Source organism: Monodelphis domestica, chromosome 1 (genome assembly GCF_027887165.1).
Source record: "Monodelphis domestica isolate mMonDom1 chromosome 1, mMonDom1.pri, whole genome shotgun sequence".
In the NCBI taxonomy this organism is placed as follows: Eukaryota; Metazoa; Chordata; class Mammalia; order Didelphimorphia; family Didelphidae; genus Monodelphis; species Monodelphis domestica.
In genome coordinates this window covers 256,952,013-256,965,075 of record NC_077227.1, presented here as the reverse complement: position 1 = coordinate 256,965,075, position 13,063 = coordinate 256,952,013, and the positions used below count along the sequence as shown (strand labels likewise).

General features: G+C 45.9%; 1 protein-coding gene across 2 annotated transcripts; it reads left to right on the top strand.

Moving 5' to 3' along the window:
* The first annotated feature begins 684 nt into the window (after positions 1 to 684).
* On the top strand, positions 685 to 12,769 carry VRTN (vertebrae development associated). Of its 2 annotated transcripts, none has more exons than XM_007472823.3 (2): positions 685 to 967; positions 9,517 to 12,769. In XM_007472823.3, exon 2 carries the CDS (start codon positions 9,518 to 9,520, stop codon positions 11,555 to 11,557), a length of 2,040 nt encoding a protein of 679 aa, XP_007472885.1. In that variant the 5' UTR covers positions 685 to 967; position 9,517; the 3' UTR covers positions 11,558 to 12,769. The 2 variants fall into 2 exon arrangements, with proteins under 2 accessions (XP_007472885.1, XP_001375329.1); XM_001375292.3 differs by lacking the exon at positions 685 to 967 and adding an exon at positions 8,610 to 8,760.
* Positions 12,770 to 13,063: the final 294 nt, after the last annotated feature.

The following is a 13,063-nucleotide window of genomic DNA, read 5'->3' as shown; positions in this document are numbered from 1 at the left end:
CACATGCATACATCTGACATCTTTAGCCCTGGCCTAGACCCTTGGGAGCTCCCTCGGGACTGTGGAGTTCGTGATCTTTGAGGAGAGGGGGCTGTCTCGGGGAGCAATGATAGGGTTCGGAAACCCAATTGAAGGCATACAGGGTGAGGACTCCTGCGCAGAGATGGTGCTGGTAACTGGGGAGTTCTGGGATGGGATGAGGACTTATCTACGGGTGACTTTTTCCTTGACTTCTAAAGCTGGAGACCTAAGGCAAAGGACTTCAGCCTCCTACTGTCTTCTTTGGAAGGGACTGGGCGAAGGTGGGAGGGAGGGGGTGTGTGTGGTATGGGTTTTTGGGAAAACTAAAGCGCCCCCAAGGTTCCTAGTCAATCAATCAAGTAGTCAGTTTCCAGACCCCAACCTCGGCTCTCCGCACCTCCCCCAGGGAGACGGGCTTGGCCTCAGACTTGCTCTGTTCCCTGACTTGGCCCACCCCCACCTCCTCCGCATTTTAGAAGACTTTTTTTTCTTTTTAATTAGAAACTGAGATCTTCCAGTTTGGGTAGTTTTCCTGAATGGTTTGGGGTCAGTTGCCGAACTGCCACTTTAAGAAGTCCCGCTGATTTGAGGGTCCTGGGACAATAGCTATTATCACTTTAGCTTTGGAAGTGACCCCCCGAATCTACACTTCTTTCATCTTGAGACAAGAGCACTTGAGGATGGACTATTTCCTGGTGGGGGGAAGGGAGGAGCTTAAATCTTTTCACACACTCGCCAGTTGGCCGTGGATGGTTTGGTTCAGTGTAAAATGGCTCACTCCAGATTTGAAACCAGATCCAGTGTGAATATGGTGCCCAGCTGGGGAAGCCAGACCCGGTGGGATTCCCGCCCTGGGATTTAAGTGTCCAAGGCAGAGAAGTTCAGAGCGAGAAGGTGGACCCTGGGACCAGGTACTGGGAGCCCTTGCAGGGCTTCAGGCTACAAGGTCGGTAGGGTGAAGTTCCCCCAATGTCCCAATCTGGGTGGAAGAAGGGGACGTTTGAGTGGGGTGCATGCCGCTGCTGAGTCAGCTTGGGGTGTCTGGAGCTGATGCAGTGGGAGAAAGGAGGCCAGGTGAAGCACGGGAATGGGGTGGACTTCATCCTTGTTTCCAGGAACCTCCGCCCCTGAAGGAGAACCCCCCGCCCCCACTTTTCTTTCTTTGCTGTTTTTGGGTTGGCATTGGGGAGAGAGAGGGGGAAGATAGGGAAGGGAGATTGTTTCATAAGGTTTTTCTTTCTCCCCACCCCCCACCCCAACTAAATCCCTTTCCCACCCAACACAATGAGCCTGAGCTTGGCCCCTCCCCAGTTTCTAGGATTTCTCTAGCCTGGAGATACTATCTTAGTTCTTACTATTGGGGCTGACTAGGGCCTTAGAAGGTCAACTAGTCAACTCCACATTTTCCTAGTTCATGCAACTCCCAAGTGACTTGGTCTCTTGTAGATATTTCTCCAGCCTGTTATGGGCCTGGGCCCATTCCCCACAATCTCCAACTGGTTGCTGGTGCTCAGGGGCAACTGATAATGGCATTCTGCTTTTCCCCTTTCTTTCAATTTGTTTTCTTCCTTTCTTCTCACCCCTTAAACTCCCCTTTCCCATCTGTGCCTTAGGCTTGCTGGTGGCCTTTCTAGGCCCTCAGGGTCATTGAAAGGTGTAATTGATTTCTGTCCCAGTTTTGGTTGTACTGTGTGTGGGAGGCTTCCATTTAAGAGCTGGAGGTCTGTGTCTGCCCTTCACCTCCCACACATTCTTCCATCCAGCTCTGGAGCCCCCATTTTCACGGGATCAGGGTAAAACTTGCTAGCTTCCATTGGAGGGAGAAAGAGTAACTTCCTTAATATGGCAGTCACTCCTTTCTCCCTCTCCCCGGTGATGGGGAGACTTGAACAAGGGTCAGAATTGGGATAATCCATGATGGGGTAGTGAATAGAGTCGGGGAGAGGTTGAGATCTCATTGCTAGGGTCCATGGGGTCACGAAGAGTCAGTCGAGACTGAGTGATTGAACAAAACAAGAGTTCCCTTTTGGATTTGAATGACCTCCTGGTCAGTTTGGAGAATGAATGAGTCGACAATTACTATGTGCTCAATACTGTCAAGCAGCTAGGTGGATAGAGTGCTGGGTCTGGAGTCAAGAAGCCTTATGTTCCTGTGTTCAAATCTGGCCTCAGATACTTTCTGGCTGGTATGATCCTGGGCAAGTCTCTTGCTCCTGTTGACCTCTTGTTTCCTCATCTGTAAAAAGAGCTGGAGAAGGAAATGACAAAAACCACTCCAGTATCTTTGCCAAGAAACCCCAAATGGGGTCATGAAGAGTCGACACGACTAAAAAATTACTCAACAACTATAGCAATAACACTGTGGGAGATGAAGAGAGCCCCTACCTTTTCTCCCAGTGAGTTGAAAATAAGACATTACTGAAAGATGCTCAACAAAATAGAAGTTCCTTGAGGACAGTGACTGGTTTTAGTACATTAATACATACTTTTTGAATCTGATTAGATACAGGGTGTTTATTATTTGGCTTAACAAAGCTAAAAACTTCTAAGACTTTTGGGGACCCCTGGATTAGAAGCCAAGAAGGTAAGATAACCACTGAGCTGGATAGAATAGACAATACAAAGGGGGGGGCAGGGTTACTGAAGGGAGATACCCAGGTGGGTCCAGTTCCCAGGGCTTAACACACTTGGGTTAGGGTTAGGGATACAGTGGCTTTGGGAGCTCCTGGGACCTGATACACACTTGGCAAAGTTATTAGGAAGGAATTTTGCCAAATGACGATGCTGTAGATTCCTTCCAACTTTGAGATTCTGTAAAATCCTAAATTCTTCTCCTTTCTCACCACCTTCCTTGTTCTTTTGCCATCACCATGGGGGATGTTGAAGGAGGAAAGAGGGAAAGCATCGCAGGCCAGCAACAGCAAAGCAAACAGCAGGGTAGATGCAGAGAACAAATTCTCACTTCTGAAGAACCTGGGATCTGAGTCCCTGAGGTACTATGTACACAGGTTTCCAACAGGGAAAGGGGGGAGAGAGATGAGAAATTTGTCTTGAGAACACATGAAAGATTCAGGATGGCTGACCCCAGGCAGTCAGTCCACCAGCATCTGGTGTGCAACCAGCAACCAGGTGCCTACTATGTGCCAGACCCAGGACTAAAATACTGGGGATAGCAGAAAGGCAAAAAACTCACAGTCAAATGTGGGGAGAGAAGCAAACAACTATAGAGATACAAACATGCTCAGATATATTGGAACTATAATATGACATATACATAGTATCATAATACTATTTAATGCCACATATAACCCATATCCTATAAAGATATTACATATTATATAAATAGTAAAGAATATATGATAGGATTTGTGTCATAAACAATTTATATGCTGTATATGATATATAGCATAGAATAGAAATTTATATTGTGGTTTTGAACCTATTGTATATAACAGCATATAATATATAAATTTTATATTATGTACTGTTTTAAACATATTGTATATAATATGCATTATATAAGTTTTTTATCATATATTGTTTTAAACATGTACACAGTATATATAGCACATATAAAATTATACTGTTTAACATACTGTTACATAATATACAGCACAATATATAACATTTATAACATATACTGTTAAAATATACAACATAATATAAATATGTAATTTGTATTATGCGGTTTTTATATTATATATACCATATGATAGAAAACATACATACTATTTTAAACATTTACTATATATAATAGACAACATATAAAATTTATATTACACACTTCTTTAAACATACTGTATAGACATGTAATCCATCAAATTTATATTATGTATTATATAAACTAAGACAATATATAGCCTATCCTAGCATATATCCTAAGATAAAGTGGAAATAGGATTAAGTGGGAAATAATCAACACTTGGAAGGCCCTAGAATTAAGGGGGATCAGAAAAGTCTTTCTGAAGAAGGTGGAGTTTTATCTGGGACCTGAAGGAAGCCAGGGAAGCTGGGAGATGGGGATGAGGAGGGAGGACCTTGCAGATTTAGGAGACAGTGAGTGATAATGCTCAGTGTTGGAGATATGGAGTATCATGTGCAAGGAATAGCAAGGAGCCTTCTGGCATCCTGGTTGAGTTCAGGTCTGTGGCTTACTAGTCACATTTACCACTCATACTCCTCAGCAGTAGTCGCCTCAGGAAAGTGAGGTGGTATAAAATTAGTCTTGTAGGCAACTCAGTTAACATTCATTAAGCATTTACTGGGGATAAAACATTATATTTAAGGTTAACCTTGAGGAAATTTCCAATCTGTATTCTTCCCAATTCCATCCATATATATATATATATTTAGGAAAATTCCAACCCCTTGGACTCTGAACCCATCCTATATTCTGCAAGAGGTTTTTCTGGGTTATTTCCCATTCCTCCCCTTTCCTTTGAGCTCACCTTCCATTTACACTCTGTGTGTACACTGCGCCTTGTGTGTACATAGTTATTTGCATGTCCCCTCTGACATTGGAATGTGAACTCCTTAAGGGTAAAGGACCCCATTTTTGACTTTGTATCCCCCAGTGTTTGGTGTGAAAGTTGTGTTTACTTAAGAAATGCTGGTTGACAGTATCTAGGAGCTTCTGATGGAGCCTCTGAGCACAGCTTGTGTGATTGGGACATGTGGAGACTGATGAAAGTTTAAGGAACTTGGCTGTTTTTTTACTAGTGCTTGTGTGACCTTGGAGAAGTCCTTTGTGAACAGTCAGTTTCTCTGGGATGGGAAAGTTGGACTAGATGATTCCCACCTAGCCCTTAAAAAAAAAACCCAAAACCTTGGGGATTAAGTGATTTGCCCAGGGTCACACAGCTAGGAAGTGGCTGAGGTCACATTTGAACCCAGGATCTCCCATCTCCAGGCCTGGTTTTCTATCTACTAAGCCACTTTGCTTTCCCTAGAAATAATTTTTAACAATTATATTCTGACATTCTGATTTCCAGATTCTCTTTTCCCTCCTTTCTCAAGGTGGTAAATAATCCAACATAGGTTATCCTAGTGCTGTCATACATGCAAGAAAAATTTGATAAAGGAAATAAAGTGGAAAATGGTATGGGTCAATTTGCATTCAGACTCCAACAGTTCTTTCTATGTCTCTGGATAGCATTTTTCATCATGTGTCTTTTCAGCTTACCTTAGATGCTTGCATTGCTGACAATTTAATACTTCACAGTTGATCATTATACAACTGTATACCAGTGATAGCAGACCTTTTAGAGATGGAGTACCAGGCTCTGCCTCTACCCCCACCTCCCATCAAGTGCCATGCCAATTTTCCCCAGAGACCATGTGCTGTGCCCCTCCCACATCAGTGCTGATTATACCCTGCTGCCTCACTTTCCACCACAGTGGGGAGGGAAAAAGTACTCCCATTGGGTTTCTGGACAGAGGGGCAGGGGAAATGAGGAATGACCTCACTGAGTATAGAGAGGGGGAGTGTCGTGGCCCCATCACTCTGCTCCCCTCCAGATCTGCCTCCTGTGAGCTGCCCACCTTACCAGCTGTATGCTCCTATTGGGCTGCTGGGTAGAGGGGCAGAAGATGTGAAAAAATGTCATCAGGCATAGTGGAGAGGGGGAGGAGAGTAGCTTCACCTGAGTCCCTCTGCCTTTCTACTAACAAACTGGTGGGAAGGGTCTAGGGGGTGGGGGTGGGGGTGGGAGTGGGAGTGGGAGAGAGACAGCCACAGGCCACAGAGAAGGTTCTGCATACCATCTTTGGCACCCATGCTATAGGTTTGCCATCACTGCTGTATCGGATGTTCTCCTGATTCTGTTTACTTTGCCAGTTAATAGAAATCTTTCCAGGTTTTCCCAAAATTGTCTTGTCTTTTCTTAAGGCACAATAGTATTCCATTACAATGCTACATCACTACTTGCTCAGCCATTTCCCAATTGATGGAAACCAAACTCCCTTTGGTTTCCAATTCTTTGTCACCACAAAAAGAAGCATCACACATATTTTTGTACATTTATATCCTTATCCTTTTGCTCTGATCTCTTTGGGATACAGACCCAATAGGAGCATTGCCTGGTCAAAGGATATCCAGTTTTGTGGTCTTTTGGGTGAGGTTTCAGATTGCTTTCCAGAATTTGCTAACCAAATCTTGACCCTTAACACCTTACTGAAAGCTGATCTGAGCTACTAAATCCCATGGCCTTTTCTCAGTCCTCATCCTCCTTGGCTTCTCTGTAACTTTTGACATTGTTGGTAGCTCATTTTTCCTTCTTCTCCCACCTGTTTGATTCTTCCCAATCTCCTTTTGGATCTTTTATCTTCTGACCCTTTTTGCTTGAGTGTGCCCCAAGACCAATGCTGTCCTTTCTCTATGATAAACATTCTCTTGGGGTAATTTCATCAGTTCCAATGTTTATCAGATGAATCCTAATCTTGATTTCCCCCCCTGAATTTCAGTCATGGAGGCATTTCAAATTCAGCATGCCTAAAACAGAATTCATCTTCTTAACTCACTCACCTAAACACTCCCTTAATAATAGCTATCAGAACAGTTAGATGGCACAGTGGATAGAGCATCTGGCTTGGAGTCCAGAGGATCTGGTTCAAATCTGGAAATATGACACTTCATAGTTGTGTGACCCTGGGCAAATGACTTAACCCCTTTTGCCTAGTCCTTGCCTGTCTTGAGTTTTTACTAAGAAAGTAAGGGTTTTATAACAAATAATAATCATAGCTAGCATTTTTGTACTAGCATTGTGCTATTATCTCCTTTAGTATTCCAGGTACAATTTCAAATGCTATGATTTTCCCCATTTTTTTTGGTAGTTGAGGAAACTTGAGTCGAGCAGTTTAAGTGGTTTGCCTAGGGTAAATGTCTGAGGCCACATTTGAACTCGGGTCTTCTTAACTCCAGCTCCAGTGCTAACGCCAACTCATTCCAAACTTCCTTGTAACTGTTAAGGGTACATAAACTATATTATATATGTAATATATTACAAACATCATAAACTCCAGCTGGAAGGCACCTTACAGTAGTTTTCTCCTATCTCTTAGAATCTCTAATTTCCTTCAAAGTTCAGCTAAACTACTAGCTCCTGTAGGAGACCTTTCCTCCTCCTCTTCCAGCTAATACCACTCCCTTCTGTTTAATTACCTTGTATTAATTTCACCTAGATTTTGCACATTTACATACTTACAATTTGTCTTTCCTCGTAGAGTTTCTTGAGGGCAGAGAACATTGTATTTTTTTACTTTGTATCCCTAGTATCTCATCTAGTTCTTGACACAGTTGTTATTTAATCATGTTTGACTCTTCCTAACCCCATTTGGGCTTTTCTTGGCAAAGATACTAGAGTCGTCCATTATTTTCTCTAGCTCATTTGGTGGGGAAATCAAGGAAAAGAGGCTTGAGTGATTTGCCCATAGTCACCCAACTAGTAAGTATCTGAGGCCAGATTTGAACTTGACCCAGATATTCTGGCTCTGGGTTGTTGAGTCTTCCTGACTCCAGGCTTAGTACTCTATCCACTGCACCACTTAGCTACCCAACATGTGGTAGGATATTAATTATCGATGATTGATTCTTTCTTTGGGGCCATTCTTAATTCTGGAGATCAGGAAGCCATCCCTGCTCCCACTCTTTGTCTGAAATGCTATAGTGTACCCAAGAACACATGGTTAAAGCTCTCTACTGAAATGGGATATATGATCCACAACACATTGAAATAGAAAAGATTACCTGAATTTCAAGATTAAAAAAAAACAACAACCCTGGATTCAGAGAATGTATATGATCCTGAGCAAATCAGGGTACCTCTTTGAGCCTCAGCTTCTTCCAGCTATAAAATGGGAATAATGATGGCTCCTTATCTCACCTAGGATCATAAATCTAGAACTTAAATTACCAAAACTAGTTTAGCCCCCTTATTATAAATGTCAGCTCATCCCACATCAAGGTAGCTAGTTGGTTCAGTGGATAGAGAGCCAGGCCTGGAGATGGGAGGTCCTGGGTTCAAAATGGGCCTCATACCTCCAAGCTGTGTGACCCTGGATAAGTCATTTAACTCTCTTTCGTTTCTCCAGTATCTCTGCCAAGAAAATCCCAAATGGGGCTATGTAGAGTCAGATGTGACTGAAACAATTCAACCACTACCACCACCCCTTATCTGGGAAAATCCTGGAGTCCTGAGTAGAAGATCCATTTACAAGGGGGTTGGGAGGGCATGATAGCACCCCCTCCCCATCTGAGCTTGCTCCTAGATAAGAGAAGAAAGTTCTGTTGTGTGCCAGTGTGGACTTCTTGAGGAAGGGAAAGGCTGACTATAAATAGGACACTCCTGGACGAATAAGGGGCTGTCAACTGGGGCTCTCTCTCTCTCTCTCTGCCTGCCCTGGACCCTGTCTCCTCCTCGATTATGGAATGATGTACCCCACTGTCTCCCAGATCACTTGGCCAGCTCCTGTTTCTCTTAGGAAAGGAAGCTATCAAGCCTCTGTGTGTTCCACCTGAATGGTATTAACAATTATCTCTGCTTAAGAAAGTTGAGATGCCCCCACCCCCTTGCCTCCACGGTTTTCACCCATTCTTCATTCTCTGTTCCCAGCTGTGTTCTAGTAACACTCAGCACAGTTAGGACCCAGAGTTTCTTTCTCTCGGGCTTGGTGGGGCAATTTGCTCCTTTTTTCCAGCTAGCTTTTGAGGACAACAGGGAGGCTTCACTGCCCCCTGCATAGGTCTGTCTTTGGAAGAAGAATTTTTTAAGGCAGCAATTATTGGGGAGGGGGGAAAGGGGAAGAAGTAGAGATTATAGGAAATACCCCTAGTCCAGGAGCCAGGAGCTCTGGTTTAGAATCTTGACTGCCACTTGCTAACTATATCATTTTAGGAATAAATCTTATCACCTTGTGGGTTTTAGCTTGTTCATCAGTAGAAAGAGAAGGTTTGGGGCAATCTGAAGTAGTTTAGAGGCAGAAGACCTCATATAAATTTAGCCTTTTTTACTGAGATCTCAGGTGACCTTGGTCAAGTCACTTTATTTCTTTTAGGCCTTCTTTTCCAATCTCAAAAATGATAGGATTAGACTAAATGATCCATTAAGGTCCTTTTGGCACCAGGATTCTCTGGCAGAGATATATTAACCTGAGGTTTGTGAGCCCATTTTAAAAAAAATGCTTTGATAGCATAGGGTTACATCCTATATTTCAAAATAATTGGTTTCCTTTTGAGATCCTGTCTCTTGGCATTTTAAAAAACATTATTTTGAGAAGAAGGGATCCAAGACTTGAAAAAGGATAATAAGAACTTCTAGGTTCTCTGGGTTCCTGGATCCACTTTGAAAGTAAAGCCTTTCCCTTGAATCCCAGCTGTCAAGTATTTGGACTTTCCAAAGGAAGAAAAGATGAACAGAGGTGCTAGCAGGAGGAAGAAATTACTTCTAGGCACCCATGTACAGCTTCCTCCCTGACCCTTTGCTTTTTTCTTCCCTGCAGAATGATCTCAAGGGCCCAGCTGGTGCAGAGTGTGCTCCAGGAGCTTCAGGAAGCAGCAGAATGCTTTGGTGTGGAAGGCCTGACCACTGCGGCCCTGGAAGCCAAGAAGACACTCTCTTCTTTCTCTCTGCCCAGTTGCCGCAGCGGGGAGCAGTTCCAAGGTGAGATGGATGTAGACTCTGTGGCTCTCAGCCTTTATCCAGAAGATGCCCCTAAGAACATGCTGCCCCTGGCATGCAAGGGGAAGGGGAGCCGTCTGTTCGAGGCGGCCAGTGTGTTACTGTGGGGTGGCCCTGGCCTGAGCTCAGAGCTCCGGGCCCGAACTGTAGTGGAAATGTTGCTGAACAAACATTACTATCTGAAGGGCATGATTGACTCTAAGGTGATGCTACAGGCTGTCCGCTATTCCCTTTGCTCAGAGGAGAGTCCAGAGATGACCAGCCTTCCCCTTGCAACTCTGGAGGCCATCTTTGACATAGACGTTAAAGCTACCTGCTTCCCTGACAGCTTTGCCAATGTGTGGCACCTTTATGCTCTGGCCTCAGTCCTCCAACATAATATCTATTCCATCTATCCCATGTGGAACCTCAAGATCAGGCCCTATTTCCACCGACTCATCAGGCCCCGCTGCTGTAACCAGCCCCCCTCCACTCTGCACATCATGTGGTCAGGGCAGCTGTTGGCAGGCCAGCTGCTGGCCTGCCAAGTGTTCAAACCGGAGTATTTCTCTGCCGTGGTGGGGTTGGAGGAAGTAGAGGCAGAGGTGGCCAGCCCTCCGCTGCCTCCTCCTCCGGTTCCCCCAGCAGAGACGCTGGAGCTGCTGAACCAAGACCCCCAGCTCACCTACTCTCATCTTCGAGAGCGGTACAGCATCACCAAGAGCACCTTTTACCGATGGAAGCGCCAGTCACGAGAACACCGCCAGAAGGCAGCCACGCGCTTTGTTGCCAAGCACTTCCTTCAGTCGTGTTTCCAGGACGGGAACATAATCCCTTTGCAGCGTTTCCGCCAGATGTTTCCTGAAATCTCGAGGTCCACTTACTACGCCTGGAAGCATGAGCTTCAGGGTACCTCTGATGGTGGTGTGAGCAAGGATCCCATGTCTGGGGCATCCCTGGAGGTGGAGGAGCTGGAAAAACTGTCAGCAGAGGGGAAGAAGAGCGGTCCCCTGGACCCTGGCCCAATGGGGGTCTTCATGCAGGGAGCAAAGAGCTATCTGGAGCGCTGCATCTCCATGAACACGCTGGTACCCTACCGATGCTTCAAGCGCAGTTTTCCTGGCATCTCTCGGTCTACCTACTATAACTGGCGCAGGAAGGCTATCAAGGGGAACCCCAACTTCAAGACCCCACCGTCTTTTTCAGGGGGGAGCTTTCATCCTCCCCCTGGGGAAGTCTTACATCCTGGAAAGGGAATTCCTGTCAGGAAGGGGCTGGCTGAGGTGCAACCGAGTGCTCGTGGGCTCTTGCCCCTGAAGCCTTCCCTAGCCAGGTGGCAGAAGCGACTACGCCGGGCTGCTAGGAGGCAGGTCCAGAGTGGGTACCTTCCATTCTGCCGATTCCGCCTCCGCTACCCCAGCCTGTCGCCCACTTCCTTCTGGCTCTGGAAGGGCACAGCCAAAGGCAGGCCTAACTCTCGCTTCAACCACCCCTCCCAGATCCCCAATAAGGAGATCCTAGGTGCTGCTGGGAAGGCAGAGGTGGGAGGGAAACCAGTGTTACCCAGTGTCGAGAAGGAGGCAGCCCCCAGGGAGGATCGCTCTCTGGGGCCCTACCATGGCACCCTGTCTGGCTATGCTGTAGCAGGGGGTGGTGGTAGTGGGGGTGGTGACAGTAACAACAATGGCCAGGTATTTGTCATGGATGTGATTGCCACAACCCAATTCAAGGCTCAGGCTAAGCTGTTCTTACAGCGCCGTTTTGAGTCAAAGACCTTCCCCTCATATAAAGAATTCAGTGCCCATTTTCCCTTCACGGCTCGATCAACTTACTACATGTGGAAGCGAGCCCTCCATGATGGCCTTACTCTGGTTGATGCCTAAGGATGGAGAGAAGGGAGAGAGGGAAGTGGTCCATGCCAGGAAAGCATGCTAGGAGCAGAGAGAGGAGCAAGTTTGGAGGTGAGCTGGCCTGGCCTGTTGCCCTACCAGGACCCCTTCAATTTGGTAGTGATCATTCCTCCCAAGAGAATTGGCTCTTCTTTCCCCTTCTGGCCCTGGTACAGAGTCCCAGGAGGTGACTGGCTGCTTTGCCCATTTCTTCATTGTTGTGGCATGTAGGATCCCTTTTCTGTTTTGTAGTCTTTGTTATTCTTGTTTTTTATTTTCAAGTTCTATGGGCTCTCCTGAAAAGGAGGATGAAACTGATGGAGCGGGGCCCACAGGAGATGTCCACTATGTCTGGGGCTTTAGAGACTGGTGGAGAAGACCTAGGGAAGGTGGGGAAGGGGTGGGTTCCTTGACCCTGATGGCAGGAAAGGCTTATGTATCTCCACTTCTGCAGTTTAAGCAATCGTATAGAGCTTCCTCCTTGGACAGAGCCTGTCTGAAGGAAATTGAGGGGCTGACCAAGAATAGAGATGGCCCGGGGGGCATAATGGGGACCCCTGAATTCCAAGGAACTTGGTGATCCTCAAAGTGCCCCGATCCCCTGGGATGCCTTCATTAAATCCAGGTAAACTGAAGCAGGATTGTAGTTTTCTTGGAGGTATTGGTGGTGAGGGGGAGTGGATAGGGAGTCCATTGCTACTGCATGTCTAGAATCTGATTCACTCCTCTGGGGTTAGTGGGATCCAGAGAAGTTGTGTGTGTTTTGGGGGGTTAGCCAGGAGGGGCTAAAAACTGCCTGTGTTGAGGCAGCAGCTTGACTCAACCTCTTAGCTTCCTTCTCTCTGGACCACGTCACGCACCAAATTCCTGCTGGGGGAGAAAGAGTTCTCTATCCATTTCCCCCCAAAGGCAGCAGAGTTGGACATTTGCCTTTAACTAGCTATGTTTCCAAGAGATCCGCATCTGGGTTCCTGCCCAGTGATGCTATGGGGATGATAATGCCTTGGTGGTTTTTCTTTCGCTCTCCCTTCTTTCTCCCAGCTCTGCCCATAGAGCAGGGGGTCACCAGGCCAGAGGTATGGCTTGACCAGTCACAGGTATGAGGCTGCTCCCATTGTATGAATGAAGGGGTTGGGGGGGAGAAGGTTGAAATTACTTATCTGACTGTGGTGAATTTGAAAAGCAATAAAAGTGTTTTTGTTTTTAGTTTTGTGTTTGTTTGTTTGTTTTTTTGGCCTTTAGTCTGTTGCCTCTATGCTCCTCTTTGTCAGACCTGTGTGCTCTGAGACTTTAGGCAAGTCTGACCTAGTTAGACCTGTTTCCTCAGCTATAACATGAAGGGTTTTCGACTAGATAATTGAAACGTCCCTCTTGGCTTCAATGTTTCGGCACCATATCCATTCCTATCTTCTTCTGGCTGGTTTATGAAGAATGAAGGGAAAGTGGGCAACTAGGTAGGTGGCTCAGAGGACTGAGTGGTTCACATCTGGCCTCAGACAC